This window comes from Manacus vitellinus, unplaced genomic scaffold, assembly GCF_001715985.3.
Source record: "Manacus vitellinus isolate BGI_N305 unplaced genomic scaffold, ASM171598v3 scaffold_27_pilon, whole genome shotgun sequence".
NCBI lineage: Eukaryota > Metazoa > Chordata > Aves > Passeriformes > Pipridae > Manacus > Manacus vitellinus.
Genome location: NW_021940039.1, coordinates 4281272 through 4294871, shown reverse-complemented (window position 1 = coordinate 4294871; position 13600 = coordinate 4281272). Strand labels below are relative to the sequence as shown.

The window sequence follows — 13600 nt, the reverse complement described above, 5'->3', positions numbered from 1 at the left end:
GGTGAAGCTGAAAGAAAAAGGCATTCTACCTTTTTTAAAAATCACATTATTCATCATAACTGTTTGTAACATTCCATGCCCAGTTAATGCAGGCAGCAATGAGATTTCCTGATGTCTCTCACCCATGTGCTGTTGGCTTTTATTCCTACTGTTATTAATTTGCCAATAGTCCCTATTAATTCCTACGTGACAGTCAGCCAGGAGAAGGTCACATATTTTCCCCTCATGCACAAGATCATTCCCAAACTTCCACTCCCTGCATCACTCTGAGTCATTTTCATCCTCAGGCGTTTCTTTTCTGTTTAAGTTGACATTTGCCTTAAAATCTGATTGCTCTTCCAAATAGTTCTCATAACAAAATCAGGTGAGCTTTGTTGTTATTTTATTTTAATCTAATGAATGTTGGTAACTTCATTCTCTCTGCAAAATCATGGTTAATTTGATAGTGGAGCCTTCTTAGCTTCTTTCTGAAGTGTTCAAAAGAGTATCACAGTGAAATCAGTGTGTTTGATAATCCACTGGGAGGAAAAAAAAAATTCTGGTTCTAAAAAGTTACATCCACTTCAGAAATTAAATACTTTGGGACTGATGGCTTCTCTCCTACAATCCTTTGTATGACTCACTACAGCCCAAAGTAGGTGCCCTCAATTCTGCATTCACAAAGCAGGCATCATTTTCATCTGCTTATACTCCTTTTTCAGTAGTTTCTTCCTTCTGACATCTGAAATTGCCACTCTTGGAGCACTTTCTGCTTCTGCATTAAACATGCCTGGCTTGGGGCACGGGTGGGCTGCCCTTCCTCATCCCTCTCAAGGAAGACACATGCAGGTAGCAGGAGTTGTGTTTTGGCAGGGTTTGCAGTGTTTTCTCCTGTGCACTGCTTGGTGTGTGTGTTACAGGGGGTGCTGGAAGGAGCAGAGTGAGGAACTCAGGGAGAGGGAGGTGGGTGCTCACCTGGGGGAGTTTGGAAGTGCAGGATTTTGGGGGCACCTGCTCTCCCCAACACCTCACCAACTCCAAGGGGAGTTTGGGTTCCATTTCACACACTGGGCAATGGTGAACAAGCACCAGTCTCAGCACATTTGGGGCCACCCTGCATCCCTTTTCTCAGTGTCCCAGTTCTCTGAGGAGAACAGGATGGAAGGCAAATGGGAAAAGCAAGAAGAGAAATCCATTAGCTTGGGATGTGCTCAAAACAGGCCCAGGCAAGGCAGAGAACCCCAAAAGGCTGGGTTACTACTGGCAAGGGTTAGCAAGAGCCTGCAAAGCTTTAATGTTCAGAGAGGTGAGACATTCCATACTCCCTCTGCGTTCTATAATTAGGTGTGACAATGCGCTGCAGGGCAAGGAGAAGTTTGGAGATTGCTGGATTCCACACCGGCTCCTTCCCAGAGTGACAACGTTTGTTCCCAAACTCAGGAGTTTGGGAATGCCTGACATGAAGTTTTGACATGAAGTTTCGTGCCCATGAGCCCTGCCCCAAAGGGACCACGTGTCATTTCTCCACAATCCCACCACTGGCCTCATTAGAGGTGGCAAATTCCTGCCCAGGGACAGACGTTGCCCCAGTGCACAGAGGACACGAGAGGAGATGCAGCAATGTGACTTTGTTACCTCAGACAGGAGCAAAGTGCCCCCTTACAGTGACAGGGAAGGGGCAGCCTCCCCTCTCCTCTTCAATGTGCTCCCCTGCCACGACTGTTAACCAGGCTCAAAATAGCAAGTGAAGGGGTTGTGGAGCGTTTCTGCAGGTCTTTAAACAGAAAAGCACCTCCTGTGGGACCACAGTCGTCTCACTCTTATGTTACACAGGCATCACATTTCTCTGAAAACCATATTTAACCTTTTTTAAAATTATTTTTCTTGCAAAAAAAAAAACCCCACCACCTTAGAAACACGGCACATCTTCAGGAGGCCACGTTTAATTGCAGCAGTACAACAGGACACGCCTGGATTCGATTCCACTTGGACCTATGGAATGAAGGGGAGGAGGCCACGGTCCCCAAGATCCCTCCCACATTTGCCTGATAAATTGAAACACTCCTCAGTTGGTTTGGCAGGTCACCCTGCCCCCCCGCTGAGGCACTCAAGCAGGTTTTACAGCCAATGGCTGGGAGGTCCTGGCTTATGTTGGAATCTGCTGGTTGCCAGGTTTCCTCCGCTTTTTCTTCCTCCTGACCTTGGTGTCCATCCCACTGGAATATTCAGAGCGCAGGATCTCGGCAAGGCGACGTTTGCCCTGGGTCTTCTTGAGCAGGTCAGACCTGGGAAAAGCAGAGGGAAGAGCAGAGGGAAGAGCAGAGGGAAGAGCAGAGGGATTAGATGATTCCCTTCTCCCCGCTGGGTGGGACCGACTGGAGCGGGCGCCGAAAAGTGACATTTGCGCATTAGCGAAGGAACAGCTTCCTCTTCTCCAGGCTTGATTTGAAATTCTGTCTCATGCAAAATTAGATATTGTTGTGACAGGTTTTCACAAAGGTGGCAAAATATCACGCCGTTTTTAAAAGCAAGCCTTTGTTCTGTACAAATGCTCTTGCAGGGGCGGCGGGGAGAAGGAGGGAAGGTTTGTGAGCTGAAGGCTGATGAATTAGGTGACACAGCAGTTTGAAAATTATAAGAATAATAAAAAAACCTAACAGCCTCATGACACTGAACAATGGAAACACTTTATAAACAGAGCTGAAATCCAGAGCTTGAAAACAAGGGAAAGCAAACAAGGAAAAAAAATGAAAATGTCAGGAGTCTCAACCCAACAGAGTCTTTCCTTGCAGTGTCCTGCAGCCATCACAGGCACCTCACAGCCACCCCTCCAGAGACTGCCTTTTGCAAGGGTAGCTGCATTCAGCCCATCCTCTGAACTCCAACATGGATCTCTCTGTAGCCCTAAACTGCCAGCTATAAATATAAAAACCCACTCAGCATTTTTCCACCACGAGTTCTGCCACTGTCCTGATCCATAACCTTGGGCAAATCTGGTCCTGGTTGCTGCTGTTGCCCTCACTTATCTAACCTGTGATCTCTTGGGTGCAGGACCTGTTGTTCCTTACCATGTTCCCATGTTCCTGGACACAGTGGGTGTCCACAGGTATTGGACACTCTCCTCTTTATAGTCACAGAATCACAGAATGGTTTGGGTTGGAAGGGACCTTAAAGATCATCCAGTTTCAACCCTCTGCCATGGGCAGGGACACTTTCCACTAGACCAGGTCCAACCAGAGCCCAGTCCAGCCTGGCCTTGGACACTTCCAGGGTGCACCTCTCTGAGCAGCTGGTCCTAAAAAGAACTTGTAACAGATCTCAGAGAAGGAAACAGAAATCAGTCTGTCCCTCTAAACACCAGGGAGTTGAAGAGCAGCCCCACATCCACACCAGAATGCTCTGGTGACAACACAGGGACCTCAGCAGTCTTAAAGGTTGACACTGCCTCATAATTCCTTCAGGTGTCCAAAGCCATGCTGGGGATTGCAGGAGAAGGAAGAACTTTTGGCTGCAGCAACAGATCAACCCATTCAGCAGGCCAAGCACATGAAGAAGGAAGGGGATCAAATTCTTGGCTGTCTGAGGGATTTCCTTGCCCCCTTTCCACAGCTTGTTTTCCATCCCTGTGTAGGTTTCATGGCTGGTGTGGGTTTGGAAGGCTGGATCAGAAGGATGGTGTGATGGTTGCCAGAGAAAGTTTTTCCTAGAACAGAAAGCCTGGAATACACAGACACTGCTACATTCCCTACAGCCTCCATTCTCACACGAATCAAACATTCCAGCTCTGCATTCACAGAAGGGCTGGAGACCGGACGTCCCAGAGAAATCAGAGCCACGGCCACCACACAGTCTGAAATCACAGAAACCAAGGCAAAAGGACATAAACACCTCAAAAGTGGCTGCAGTGCAGAGGGAGCCTGTGGGTGCACACACAGCACCAGCCCAGCTCTGCCAGGGCAGGTGTATCCTCTGCTCGGCCCCTCCATCACTGGATAAAGTTCCTGTTTGACACTCCAAGCTTTAACTACAGTAATTCCAGGGTTACCAAGCAACAGTTTACTTAACAACAGGGAACTATCTGCTGCAAAAGGACAAGGAATCCACCAGTAGCTGCGGGGGCTGAGCTGCAGCTCAGCAGGGGGGTTGTCCGACACTTTATTATCAATCAGGTGAAATCGCTGCCCAATTAGTAAATCAATACCCCCTGCTGAGGTGATCAGCTGCACACAGAAAAGCAGGGATGCAGGGGAAAGGGAGGCTTCTCCCTCTAACCCGGGGCCACGAAAATCAATGGAGTTGTGCTGTGGAACCTGTGCTGATCACTGAGAGAAGAAAAGCAGCTGTCAAGGCCCCGTTTAACCACGAGATGGAAGAGCTACAGGCAACAGCAACAGCCTGCAGTGACAGCACACCAGGAAGGGTGTGGAGCCAGGGCACCAGGTCAGGAGTCCTGGTTGGATCCTGATTCAGCCCAGGAGAACAGAGGGAGACCCTACTACTCACCCCCTGAGCATCCCTGGGCAAAGTATTTAATCTCTTTGGCTTCCATGTCTCTTCTCCCACCTCCTAACCCGGGATGGCTGGGTTTTCCCTACTGAAGGCTGGAGTGATGGTAATGCAGGAGAGCTGTGTGGTGACACTGGATACTGTGGCAAAAAGCTTCACAGAAAGGCTGCAAATGTAAGATGCATTTGCAATAGAGACAGAACCCATGTTCCCATCACTGGATAAACACATGGATTGTCAGCATCTCTGTCTGTGATCTCATGTCTAGGTATCATATTGAGCCCTAATGAGAACACATCATGCTGATAACGGGCAGAGAAATCCCCACCCTTTAAATCCCTCCCTCCAAACACAGTAATCTTTGAGGGGGGGAATTGCACTGAATTGGGTGGTGCAGCTACTGGGAAGTCACAGGGCAAAAAAGATTCTCTGATGACTGACCCATCCCAAAGTGCTACAGTGCCATGATTTCAGCAGTGCCTAAAGGAGAAAGGAGTGTTCATACAGATGAGAGAATATTAAGTTTTATTAACTGGGGGTAAATGAGACAGAAACAGTCATAACTTGGTTTAGAGCTGCCTGAGCACATCTGTAACTAAGCTGCAACCTCACAAAAGGTGGTAGCAAGACCCTCAGCAGAGAGAAAACAGAGAAATTGTCCCCAGATGACTTTGTTAGATCCTGAAAGTCTGGAAAAGACTAGGCCAGAGACAAAGTTTTAAATATTAAAAAAAAGCTCTGTCCTCCAGAAAATTGGAGGAATGAATTTATTTACTCTTTAAACATGAGAAACTCGTGAACCTTGCTAAATACAGAATTATCTCAGAAGAGATCTGCAGTAAATCTTTTTTCACATCATGAAAAAAACCCCCCAAACCCAAAAAACACAAGGGGTGAAAACAGCACAGGTGATGAGTATGAAATCCTCCCTGTTGTCTCCAACTGTCTCCTGCTCTGCTACACGATACCAACCAACCACAGAAGTCCCACCCAACTTACAGGCATCACCTTAAGATACTCAGTTTGTGACTTCCACACACCTTGGGTGATCAATGGCTTTGTGAGTTCCAAAGGCACCATCCACTGAATTCCACAGCCACCAACAAGAAGACAGTGGAGTAACAGAGACTGTGCTGTGGCAAAGAAAAAACCCAAACACACTGAACTAAGCCCTGAGGATGTTTTCCACAAAGCTGAGAGGCTGTGGACAGCTCCAAGGCACAGAGGAAAGATGAAGAACAGCACACACAAACTGTTCTGTTTCTATTTAACATCCCCCTTATCTCCCAAGCATTCCTGAGCAGATCATAAGGATGATCAGGCTCCACCTGATTTAGTTGGATTGCATTTGTTACAACATGCAAACCACGATCCTGGATATGGAGACTCAAACCTTTTGGTGGGCAGGGACCAAGTAACAACAACAAGAAAAGGGACAAGTATGACACCATTTTTCAAGTTCTTTTCAAAATCCCAATATGTGTGTCTCACTGGCACATCTGCCTCATTAGAGAACTGAATGACAAGCTGATCTCCAAGCCAAAAACTCCTTAATGCCACAGTAGTGGCACATATACATGAAGGGCTCCTTGGGTATCATCTGCTGGCTCAGAAGACACCTCTGCTCATCTTTTTACCTCAGTGGTGAGTGAGCTTCTTGTTAGAGGTGTCTCCCTCAACTTGGTTGGCACTGCTGCCTGTTCCTTTGTCTTGAGCTGTGTGAAATGCTGCTGCAATGCAGTGCAGCAAGTGTGGTGACCTTTAACCAACTCCCAGCATCTGCAGCAACCAAAGGCTCCCCAGTTGCTCCAGCTGAGGGACAAGGAGTAGGAAGTTGTGACGCACGGCCCCAGAGCTCATGGTGTGTCTTTGGAGGAGACAGGAGTGGGCTGTTTCATTTATCAGAAAACATTTCAACCTGGATTGCACTATCAATCTGCCTGACAGCATCTCCAACAGCTCTTTGACACCGTGCCAGCAGCAGAGCTGGGTTACCTCTGGGCCAAGGCTGCTGCAACACCTGCTTTTTCTACTTATAGTGTTGGATGAACCATCTGCAGCCAATGCAACCCTGTTTGGGTTGGTTTTTCTGCTGTTGTTTTTGCAGAGTGGGGGCAAGAAATCCATCAGCAATCCTACACTGCTCTCGACAGGTCAACAGATGGCCCAGGTCCTCTGTTCCCAGCTGATGCAGATGCTTGAGAAGATCGAGGAAAATTATTACCCAGCCAGAATGAGCACCAAGCCTGTTCCAGAACACCCAGAGCAGGGTGGCCTTCATGCCAGGGTGTGCTGAACAGCAAAGCCCACCTCACCCTACTGAAGTCAACTGTATTTCAGCTACAAAGAGACAAACCCCCAGTTTCACTTTCACTACCATCCCTTGGCTGTCACCCCATGGAAAAAGAAAAGCAGCACTGGAAGGTTGGGAAACCTCCCCCAGGATTCTTGCTTCTGTCAGGCTCTTTCCCAGCCTAAAGGATAGAATATATTTCAATTGCAGAGAGGTAATTTTTGGTGCATACCACACAGCACAGAGGTTTTCCAGCACTATTTGCTTGCTCAGAGATGGAACAAAGGCTCTGTGCTGTGGCCATGGTGGAACAGGACAGTAATAAAGGGCACTGCAGTGTGCAGATAACAATCAGATGGATTTTACAACTATGAAACTTTAATTCCATAACAGGACTTTTTTATAACATCATGATGTGGTAAACAGGACTCATCTGTGTCCCTGAACTGCCTTAATGAAGAGTGATGGTGATGTTTCCTTTTGCAGCAGCCACGTCTCTTACTCTAATTTTTGGATCCATCTGCACTCCAGCCCATGGATACACACTCTTACCTGAGCTCCAGTCTGGCTTTCTAGAGCAGAATGCCCAAACCAAGAGAAATTCCCAGTGGGCAAAATTCCAAACTTGCATTTTGACTAATTAAGTGATATTAAGAAAGCTCTAAATGTGCAGGTAAAAGCTGGCAGGCAAACTGCTTCTAATGATTAGACAATTGTTGTTCAGGGAGGCCCAGCTGCAGCCTTGAGTCACAAGCCCTGTATTAGTCTTTCCATAATTGTCAGTGCCAAGATGTTCAAAAGTGGAATCAAGGATATGAGGTGGGAGAGAAGATAAAAGGCTACGAGCTTTCACCCTTTGCTGCCTTGGCCATGCAAAGGAGGACACACAGGGTTACAAGGTGTATTTCCCAGGAGTTGTCTAATTCTATCTGACCACTAAATGCTGAAGAATGAATTAAAACAATGATCTTGCAGCCAAAACCTTCAGGGCATGCTGACCTCCATATTCAGAGCAATGGCACTGTAATAACGATGTACATAAATGCCCTTAAACACCTTGGACACCTTGGAGAAGCACCCTGGACACCTTTTCTTGATCTCATTTTAGTTGAGCGTTGGGACTTAAACTCTGAAGCATGAGGGGGTTTTTACCTTAGCTATTATATCACTTTCTGCATGTGCTGTAGCAGCTAATATGTTATTTTAAGTAAACTCAATCTTTCTGAGCGTTTCTGGCATCAGAGATTCCTCTAGCAAGGAGTTTCACAGATTCTACTGAACTTAAAGATTCATCTCTTTCTTTGTAATGGCTTGAACCCACAAAGAAGGCAAATTAAGTTGCAACTCCTCATTGCAGTGGAACCCTCTGGGGGCACACCCTGGGCTTCCCGAGTTCAAAAGGAGAAAACAGACCATCAGCCGCCACAGAAGCCCATAAAAGCCCACTGATCCAAAATGCAAAAGACTTGAGTAGCACAGGGATGCACGGTGGAATGGCAGTAGGTCTTTGGCATCTGCATTGTGAGGGAGTCAAAAGACATGTCTATCTGGCATGTCAGCGACTTCCTCGGCACGCTGCTCCTCCGCAGCGAGAGCGAGGGACAGCTAATCCCTCAATGGAAGTGGGATCAGCTTCCTTGCATCCACCCTGCAGTAAAAGCATGAGCCCAGACACTTACTAAGCTGATGTACTGTAACTCAATATACAGTATCTGGTTCGTGTGCTCCTCTCTCACCTAAACACAGCATTTCGACTTTCACAAACGTCGCGAGCAGTTATTTTTTTTTCCTTCTTCAGATCGGGTTTTGCAAGACCCACCGCGGCAAAGGGGACAGCTGGTTTGCACAAAGAGCTTTAAAAAATACATGGAAGTTTACATGGGCAGTCAGGAGAGGGCTGCTCCCACATTTCAGCACTGAAACATCACACACCTGGCTGCTCCCTCTCGCTGTCTCACCTTCCCCAAGCAGGCTCTCGAAGGAGGCGTGAAGCACAAAAGGAGACTTCAAAAGAAATGAAAAGTTTTCTTTGTCCTCTTAAGGAAACACTTAACGATTGCCTTTACCCCACTTTCACCCTGGACTGCCTGTTCTTTATTCTCTAGGCAGGTGCTGAGAGATGAGGCTTTAGTGAGCAGCCTGATCAAAAACAAGTATCGGGTGTTGGGAGACAATGTGTAATACGACAACCAGCACTCACAGTATCACGTGAGAAATATAATTAAAAAGATTGCTCTGAGACTGTGCTGTTACAATTTCAAGCCTTGCATTTTACAACTAAAACCCATTTGTCTTCTAAATGGCAGGCTGAATTTTGCTTTCTGCTCTGTCAGTGTGAAATCAAAAGCAATTCTCTAAGTTAACAGCACTATCTTGGATTTGTGCCAGTGGAGACTGAATATCAATCTATATTCACTTTCTCTAAACTATCCTATAAATACTAATTTATCCTCTCTCTTTATTTAATTTTTTAAGCACACACAGAGAAAGCTGATTAGAAACAAGTTTCACAGGCAGGAACAATTGTTGCACATCACAACTTTGGCTGCTTCTGCAGGGTCTTAACTTTCCAGATGCTCCTGGATTTGAAATCTGGAGCTTGAGCCGTGACAAACCTGAGCAAAGTCTGCCCACTTTCCCTGAGCTGCAATTATATGATCCACGTGCAAATGAGCTTTCAAATCACTCTCAGACCATTTGTTCCAACACCTCCACATCCCCCAACCCCACACATCCTGTGCATAAACTACCTACTGTATCTTGAGCTTGTCTGTGCTCTAATGGGATGAAGAATTGGGGAGGAGGAACCCGAGTCTAAAAGAGGTTTGTAACAAGGGAAAAAGTAGCTCTAACAGAGTAGCAACATCACAGGAACAGAGAGAGGCATTGTTACAGCCCAAGTAATCCTGTGACACGCTACTGTCAGTCATAGCTTGACACCCTGCTGGGCCAGCAAGACATCAAAGCCCACCCCATACCATCTTACATGCTCTTTATCAGCTAATCAGGCTATTCTTCCCGAAATAAAGCTCCGTTAAATCCCCTGCTCACAGGGGCATTCCCATCCTGTTGCCCATCTGCTGAGGAGGGTCAGCTGGAGCAGGAGGCAGAGCAGTGGCCTGTCCCTGGTGGCTTCTGAAAGCAGGACAATGCAGGCTCCAACTTTTTATTTTAAAATCCCTTCCCCTTGCATTTTTTTTTTTTTACCACAAGATATGTACATGTGCAGGAGATGTGACCAGCCCAGGAACAATTATGTGGATTAGTGCTTTCATTGCACAGCTAACGTTTGCTAACAGAGTTTGTAGCAACAATTACATGGAAGGAGTCACAATTGATGCTGATAAAGAAAAAATATTCTCCTCCTTTGAATTATTGCAGTGATTTTACTGGCAAGCCAGAGGTTCCCACCCTGCCATTGAGGGAAGAGAGCATGTCCTTAACATTGTAATATCAGGATTATCTGTCCTGTGGAACCAACCCAGAGTAGCCAGGATCAGATGTACTGAGCATCTTCAGCTCCCTTTCAAGCACAGAAAAGGATTTAGGGCTCTGCTCCTCCATCAGGGAGTCTCCAATTCCTTACAGAGAATAGGATTACCCAGGAACATCCCTGTGCACACACCAGAGGGGACGGAGCTCTAACTCCAAGTTTGCTGCAGACTCTTCCTGGGAGAAGATCTCACATGATTTTGCAGAAATGCTTTTGCCAGAACTACTTAAATCTACAGGGAGCAAAGCACAGGTTTGTAGAAGGATCATTTCTACCAGCAGATCTGCCTTTTGATTTACACTCGAGTCCTGGAGCAGGCACCAGGAATCCACCTTGAGGAGCAAAGCACACCCCAGTGTGTCATGTGGTGTTCCCTGGCTCAGGAACCAGCTCAGCTTGGCTCACCTTTTTGGTCTTGGCTTGGTTTTCTTCTTTGAGCCTGCAGTTGGAAGAGCAGTCAGGTTCTGGGGGGCATCTCTCAGGCCAAAGCTCTTGGCCACGTGACCCAGGTGGAGAGACTTGATGTGGAAGATGTGCTTGAGGTTCCTGGGGTAGGTGGTATAGGCACAAAGGAAAGACTGCAGTGCTGAGGGGAAGAAAAAAAAAAAAAGGGTGAATTCTGTTTGCTGCTGCATTTTTATATATATACACTTAAAGATTCAGCTGTTCCAGCTGAAGGGACATCGGTCTTGTCCTTTGGGACACCTTCTGGTCAGCAGCTGGTAGGAAAGGCTGGCATGTTAAAAATCTGTGAAGGTTGCATAGTAATAGTACAATCCCAAAAGGAGAAGGTGGGTGCTGGAGAGGTGTCAGGAACTGAAACAAAGCCACATTAAATTGCATTGGGTTTGCCTCCTGCAAGGGGGCCCCTTCAGCCCAAGAAGGTGATGTTTGTAGCTCGTCTCATAAGAGTCATTGACAATGAATGGCTACAGAGGAGGGGAGAGAGGGAATAGAGATACAGGGATGAAGAGAGGGAAAGAGAAGCATGGAAATGGCACAGGAAGGCTCCTCTGATATTAGAGTCCCAGTAGTCCATGCATTTTTCACCAGTTACCAGCTAGTCCCTTATAAATATCTGAGAGCCGGATGGATTTCCTGACTCATCAGCACACTGAGAACAGAGCTCACCTTCTCAAAAGGGAAAAATAATAGAACTGTGAGCAAATTTCCCTTCACATCTTTATACTCCTGTAATGCCCTTCCCCTCAGGGCTCATTGCTCTAAAGACAATCATCCACTAATATGAGCACTACCTCTGCTCCTCCCCGGAACACTCACTCCACCCAGGCTGTCCCCTCTGCTCTGGGAATAGAGGGACTTCCAGCAAGGAAACTCTACAGCTCAGAAAATGCCTCCCTTCAATCCCCTGCTGCTCCCCTGCTTGCTAAACCTCCTGTGTCCCCCCCAAGCCCTCACTCCAACCAGCACCTGCCTCTTTCTCTCCCTCTCACTCCTGGCAGCAGCAAGCTCTAAACTCTCACCTCTCCTGCCCTTGCCCGTTGAGCCACCGGACCAGCAAGTTTGCCCACAGCTTATGTCTAATCTCTTGGCAGCAGCCGGAGATTGGAGTTTATGAACAGTAATAAAAATGTCATTTTAGCAGATCAGCTCCTGGAAGGACCCAGGGAATCCATCAAAGCTCTGTTTACTGAGCAAAGCGAACTCCTTTTCCCAATCGATGGGAAGAAAAGATTGAGTTTTTTGTACCTTCTTCCCAATTTCACAAAACTCCTCTTTCAGAGGCACCCGAGCACCAAGAGACCTGTGTTTTCCCAAAAAAGAGAATGCTAAATTCCAAATACTCTGTCTCGGTGTCTCTTCTGAAGGCCATCCTGCTGAGGGCTTATAAACCAGCTCAAGTGCCTTCAAAAACCCCTATTCTGCTGCTTTTTTTTCATAAAGTTATTGGTCAAATTCACCTGTGAGAAGGTGTAACTCTTCAAAAGGAACAATAGGAACTTGCTCCCGCTCTGAATTCAGTCCCATCGGAGCCAGTACAGCTCTGTCTCACAGCATCTGGAATGGTGGATACTACAGATCCTGTTATTATGAAGGCTGAGCTCAGCTCCCACGGCCGTGCAGAGAGGAAAGGCTGCTGGTACCAACTCCCCAGATCAGTTAAATAATCAAAGTGTCAAAGGCCCCTCTCTTCCCAAAAAGTCCTGACAGGCATCTGCCAGACTCAGCTCTGAGTCAGGGAATGCTGCAGGACACTAAACCAGAGCTGAACCAACAGGTCAAAACCCCAGCCCAGAAAACTGCTTCACTCCCCAGGAGCTCAGAGCTGCTGATGTTCATTACAGCACCCACGAGACTAAAATGAAGACCTTTGCAGATGTGAAAATCTTTACTATCAGGTCTTTAGACCTCTCAGTGTTGTCAGAGTCATGTTTTCTGGCTTTTATGTGCAATTAGAGTGGCCAGATACTAAAAGCTTTTTTTTTTTTTTAAAGTTCAAATTCTTTTATGATTTTCTGATCAAAGAGACAGAGCTTTATAAAAACAACTCACAAAGACTGGTAACAGTGCTGGTCAGGCAATAATTCATGTAAAGGATTCCTCATCTTAAAAGTCATAGGAGCAAACTGCCTGAGCTGTTACAGTTTTTGCCACCCCAACATGAGTCTAAGATAACATATACTGGCTTAGGGTGGGATTCAGACTTGGGCTCATATAAGAGAATGGATTTAGATTAGTCCTTTCCACCTGTGCATCCCCATCTTTCTACAGGAAATGGAAGTGTGGAAAGTCAGAGGTAAAAAGAAAAAAAAAGGTGCTATATATGATGGGGTTTTAGATGGGTTGGTTTGTTGTTCTTTTAACCAGGGGACAAGAGGGTAATAGATATGAAAGTGAGACAGGTGACATAACCTGTTCCCTGTGCTCCCAGGTGAGAGCTCCCAGCACTGGCCTCAGGGCACAGCCTCAGCCACAGGATAAACCAGGAGGCACTTTGCTGGAGTGGGAACAGGAGGGAAGGATGCCCCAAACCCGTCATGGATTCGAGAACTGTGCCCCAGCAGTGGAATCCTGCAACTCTGCTGTCCCTCTCCACACACAGGTGCTGAGGACAGAAAGGATGAGGCAAAATGCTCAACTATTGGCTGTAAAATTGGGAAACATGGAGGAGGACGGCAGGGTTTGCTTCCTTACCCTTTCTGCACTCTCAGGAGCACAAAGGATCACAGTCTCCTGAGCTCTGTCTGTCCCCACAGCTCCAAAAGGAAGCGCCTGTCACCACAAAACCCTTCGGACGAGAACCCCCCACTTCCCAAAAGGGGCTCCACACTTGATCAATTCATCCTTCAAGTAGCAGGGCCCAGCCA

At 46.8% G+C, this 13600-nt stretch overlaps 1 protein-coding gene across 1 annotated transcript in view; it reads right to left on the bottom strand.

Annotated features, from left to right (window-relative positions):
- Positions 1–1904: 1904 nt before the first annotated feature.
- Positions 1905–13600, bottom strand: part of DDX31 (DEAD-box helicase 31) — a 47108-nt gene continuing 35412 nt past the window's right edge. Inside the window, exons 19-20 of the mRNA XM_029960544.1 lie at positions 10677–10857; positions 1905–2264 (exon numbers count right to left, since the gene is read on the bottom strand). Coding sequence (XP_029816404.1) covers positions 2126–2264; positions 10677–10857 — 320 coding nt within the window. The 3' untranslated portion in view covers positions 1905–2125. The remainder of the gene's footprint in view (positions 2265–10676; positions 10858–13600) is intronic.